The sequence below is a fragment of the Malaclemys terrapin genome, chromosome 9 (assembly GCF_027887155.1).
Source record: "Malaclemys terrapin pileata isolate rMalTer1 chromosome 9, rMalTer1.hap1, whole genome shotgun sequence".
Lineage (NCBI taxonomy): Eukaryota > Metazoa > Chordata > Testudines > Emydidae > Malaclemys > Malaclemys terrapin.
Window position 1 is genome coordinate 12,960,251 of NC_071513.1, and position 4,973 is coordinate 12,965,223.

The following is a 4,973-nucleotide window of genomic DNA, read 5'->3' on the forward strand; positions in this document are numbered from 1 at the left end:
GTGGGGGTGCTCCCAGCCCAACCCTGTTTCCATGGCGATGGTGTCAGAGGCGGATCCAGCGTTGGCAGATGCACTCCGCTCTGTATGTCCCCGGGGGTTGCCTAGGAACAGTCTCTCGCTTGGCGTCACGCCCTGAAACCCAGAGCCCAGCCTGGCCCTGCCAGGCCCCCCCACGCCCCGTGATGCTGGAGACCCCTCCGACCCACATAGCCATGGGCAGGCCCCACCGCGTCACGTGGGGGGAGGTGACACCCAAGGCCCCCCCACTCCCAGCCGGTCCCTCCCCGGCCCAGCCCTCCTGCTCCAAGCCAATCAGCGGGGTGGGAAGCTGCCGTGCGTCGCTCCGCGAGCCTCACCCCCGCTCGCTGGAGCCCGGGGGTTGTATATAAACCGGCCATTTCAGCAGCTCGGTCTCAGAGCCCGCGGGTCCCCCCAGCAGTCGCCTTTCGCTCCCTGGTTCTAATTTATTAACCTGCCCCCGTCGCCATGGCCGATGCCGCCCTGTCCTTCGCCAAGGATTTCCTGGCCGGGGGAGTGGCCGCGGCCATCTCCAAAACAGCCGTCGCCCCCATCGAGAGAGTGAAGCTGCTTCTGCAGGTGGGTTTGGGACGTGCCCCGGGGCGGCGCGCGGGGCGGCAGGGCGCTGGGGGCTTGCATGCGCGGGGCGCTGGGCGCTCGCCCCGGGGGATGAATGGGCTCGTGCCCGCTTGGTGCAGGCGGGCGGGCCCCGAGTGCCCTGGGCTCGGGGAAATCCTGTGGCCGGGGTGTGTGGGGACGGGACGCCGCCGCAGCTTTGTCTGGAGCTGGGACGTGGCCGCGTGGTGCCTCCGCGAGCCAAGGAGATGCCGGCGCGCTGATCCGCCTCCCAAGGTCGCTGCAAGGAGAGGGAAGGCCCGGGCATCCCGGCGCAGGGGCTGCCTCGGCTTGGGCGAGGGGGCCGGGCCGCTGCAGCCAGCACGACCCCCCACACCCCGGTCTGTGCCTGGGGCGAGGCTCCGCTGCCCCCCGGCCGGCCTTGCCCTGCCCAAGGGGACGGTCTCCTTGGCCCTGCGGGCGGCTGGGCCCCATCGGGCCCGGCGTGCCGGGCTCAGAGCGAGCTGGGGCCTCTCCCTCCCCTGCCCCTGTGGGGTCCCCAGGCGCAGAGAAGCCGGGCAGAGCCGGAAACCACCCGCCTGCCTCGATCGGCTGCCGGAGCCAGCTAGTTCCGCTTATGCAATCGGTGCCGGCTCCGCGCGGAGGGGGGTGAGAGCAGCCTCCGCCCCGGCTCCTTCCCTCCGGCCTGGAGGCTCCTTGAGGCTGCATCGTCCTCGTGCTCTGGGCCCAGCTGCGCCCCCTGGCCCAGCCGTGGGGACTCGGACCCCCGAGTGAGCCTCCATTGACTCGCCGCTTCCAAGCATCATGCGGTAAAACCAGCGCGCAGAGCCAAGCCGGCACAATGCCGAGCCTCAGGACAGCAAACCGGTGACCTTCCAGGCCACACGACCCCACATCCCCAAATGTTAAAGGCAGGCTATTAACTTAGCTTTGCTCCAAAGTAGACAGCCCATGCAACTCTGATCTGGGCTGGATCAGGGTAAATTGCTGCCTTTTAGGTAATATGGAAAAATCCAACGTAGCAAAGCCTATTTTGCTTTTGAAAAGAAATTCACGTGCAGTTCTACTCTAAAGATGTTCTTTCTGACTGTCCCCTTATTGTCACATCATTCTAATGAAAGTTTGACAAGTGTACGGAGGAGGGCTGCTCTAGAAAATCCTACCAGGTCTAAATGGAGCCAGAAAGGTCATTCTTACCACCCCACCCTAAGACAATAGCACTTCCTGTTTCTGGGTCAAGTGAATGGCAGGTGATAACCTTGGAATTCAGCACTTACCATCTCTGCATTCCAGGCGTCTATATTGCACTGACATCTGCTTAGAGGACAGTGACGTTTCTCACTGAAGCAGCCTGGGACTTTCATGACACTCTGGTGTAACTAGGCTTGGCAAACTTAATTTTTATTTATGATTTTTGACCGCTAATATTGATCGATCTTAAATTGATAAATACTTTTTGCAGTCGTAGGGAAATTATGGGAGGTCAGACAATTATTTAATGACAGTAGTCAATGAGATTCAAAAAGTTAAAGCCTTATAACCATGAACACCAAGTGTTAGGATATCCTTGAGTAATCATCCTTAACACAAACTGTGAGGTCTCAAGCAGCATTTTTCTTATGTTGCCTTAGCTGTAAATTGTGATTGTTAGTTGTGTGTGCGGTGAAATCATTGTTTACTGGTACAAATATAATCCTTCCACACCTAGTTATAACGAGCAAAGTTCAACAATAAACTCACTCTAGCTTGTCTCTTCACCAAATTTAAGAGAGCCACGCTTAATTTTATCCTCATTCTTGTTTACTAGTAATTCATGTTTTCACTACCAAATCTGTCATGCTTTCATTTATAATTCCTCTAGCTTCATAGGACCAGGCTTATTTCATTTCATAACAAGCTTTCAGCATTTTTAGTCTAAACGGATATCCTTCAAATGTACTTCCCCTCTGTAGGGGAAGACGGTCTATCCAGACCCTGGAATCAGATGCTAATTATTAAATGCAAATTAAAGCAAACATTTCTACCAAGTGAAAACCATGAAACGTCATAAATCCAGATATTCAGGCTTGTAATTTTATCAGCACAGTGATATTAATCCAGCTTGTTTTACTGTTTTACAGGTGCAGCATGCAAGCAAGCAAATTGCAGTAGACCAGCAATACAAGGGCATCATTGACTGTGTTGTCCGTATCCCCAAAGAGCAGGGTGCCCTGTCCTTCTGGCGTGGCAACCTGGCTAATGTGATCAGATACTTCCCTACTCAGGCCCTCAACTTCGCTTTCAAAGACAAATACAAGCAGATCTTTCTGGGTGGCGTTGATAAAAGAACCCAGTTCTGGCGTTACTTTGCTGGTAACCTGGCATCTGGTGGTGCTGCTGGTGCTACATCTCTGTGTTTTGTCTACCCTCTTGACTTTGCCCGTACCCGTCTGGCAGCTGATGTGGGTAAAGCTGGAGCCGACAGAGAATTCAAGGGTCTTGGTGACTGCCTGGTCAAGATCTTCAAGTCTGATGGTCTTAAGGGCCTGTACCAAGGCTTCAATGTATCCGTTCAGGGTATCATTATCTACAGAGCTGCCTATTTTGGCATCTATGACACTGCGAAGGGTAGGTCCTTTGAACTAACTTCTTAAAATGCATAAGAAGCTAGACAACAATATTAAGGCTTTTAGAAGGAACTCTAGATTCTAATGCAAAAACAGATTTCCTTTGGTGTTATAACATCTCCCTCCCTCCCATAGGAATGCTTCCTGACCCAAAGAACACCCACATCTTTATCAGCTGGATGATTGCTCAGACAGTTACTGCTGTTGCTGGTTTGACCTCCTATCCATTTGATACTGTCCGTCGTCGTATGATGATGCAGTCAGGGCGTAAAGCAAGTATGTATCTAATTCCCATGTAGAACATAATGGGGGTGAGCATTCCCAAAGAAACATTTCTGTCCGGAGATGCAAGATGGGTGCAGAGAACTCTACATCTGTGTTCCAAGGCCCATGGGATCAGAAGGGTTTGGGCAGGCAGGACTTCATGGTTCAGAAGAGGGATCTTGTAAATGGATGTTGGTTTCCTTTGATGCCCTGGCTAGGCAGATTGTCTATTGCTTTAGCAGTTGTACCACTCAGAGTATAAGTCCTCTCAATGCTCTGGTGAGATGTATGCTCTCCATTTATAGGAGAAGTAGTCCATCGTTCCCAGAATGTGCTGCAAATCACTGGCTGGACCAGGATTAGAGCTAGAGTTCCTTGCTCCATGAGACCCTGCAGCCCTTTTGCTAGAATACATCCAGACACTCTATTATGTTGAATATAAACAAGCGGCAGAAGAACTCCCAGCAGATGGTGGTGCTTCTAGTATAAGCCATGAGGATGGGAGAGCAGCATATCTCCTGGGGTAATTGGCAGTGAAGACTTGCCTTTATGCAGCTGCTAAACCAAGCACTTGAGATGTTAGTGCAGTTGCTATAGACAGAGAAACTCAAATTCTTGCCTATTACATCTCCGTATAGACCTGAGATGCGTTAGTGGTGCAAGTGTAGTCATTCAAAGCTGGCAGCCTTGCTGAGCCACTACTGACCTGGACGAGGAGCTTGGCCATGAGACTCCTCTCACTAACAATCTCTGTACTTTCCACAGCTGACATCATGTACTCGGGTACAATTGACTGCTGGCGAAAGATTGCCCGTGATGAAGGGTCCAAGGCGTTCTTCAAGGGTGCATGGTCCAATGTACTCAGAGGAATGGGTGGTGCTTTTGTCTTAGTATTGTACGATGAAATCAAGAAGTACACTTAAGTTACTTCCTCGTGTGAACTGGCATGTTGTATTATGTAACTTACTCTGACCATTCATGGACTGTCGAAACTGTATCAATTACAACTGGTATCCATATTCTTTGGCAAAGGGCAGCTGTCATGCTCACCTGACCTCTGTCTTTATCAAGTCATTCCCCTGATGATGGGACTCAAATGTTTTTATTTCAGGCACTCCTGTTTAAATAACAAGTCTGAGGAAATAAAAAAAAAAAAAATCCAGAACCAACTCTACTAGTGTTGTACTTGCTTTCCCTCTTCTCAGTAAACTGTCTCAGCTGCACTGGAGAAAATGCTGGAAGAAGCATAGTAACTACATAGTAGCACTTTGAGGGGGCCTAAGGGGATGTCATAGTCCAGGTAAATCTAAATTTCTAATGCTTGTGCTACTAGGAAACGGGGCATATTTCTTGATGTACCTTCTTGAGAGGGAGGGGAAGGGATGCTACCTAACTTTGACTGTTTCCTTTAAAGCCACAATCTCTTTTGAAACCACCACTTTCTGAACAATCCCGAATATGTACAGACCTTGTCTGCACTAGCATCTTAATTCAAATCTCTATGGAGCT

The 4,973-nt window shown here is 51.1% G+C and overlaps 1 protein-coding gene across 1 annotated transcript; it reads left to right on the forward strand.

Moving 5' to 3' along the window:
• The first annotated feature begins 404 nt into the window (after positions 1-404).
• SLC25A5 (solute carrier family 25 member 5) lies at positions 405-4,633 on the forward strand. Its single transcript, XM_054040203.1, has 4 exons — positions 405-597; positions 2,715-3,201; positions 3,336-3,476; positions 4,230-4,633. The coding sequence occupies exons 1-4, from the start codon at positions 487-489 to the stop codon at positions 4,385-4,387; spliced, it is 897 nt and encodes a 298-aa protein (XP_053896178.1). The 5' UTR covers positions 405-486; the 3' UTR covers positions 4,388-4,633.
• Positions 4,634-4,973: the final 340 nt, after the last annotated feature.

Bases quoted from the DNA above. Each gene is read 5' to 3' on its own strand.
- SLC25A5 (XM_054040203.1), top strand. From the start codon at position 487: ATGGCCGATGCCGCCCTGTCCTTCGCCAAGGATTTCCTGGCCGGGGGA. The intron at 598-2,714 runs GTGGGTTTGGGA...ACTGTTTTACAG, and splicing joins GAGTGAAGCTGCTTCTGCAG to GTGCAGCATGCAAGCAAGCA. The intron at 3,202-3,335 runs GTAGGTCCTTTG...TCCCTCCCATAG, and splicing joins CATCTATGACACTGCGAAGG to GAATGCTTCCTGACCCAAAG.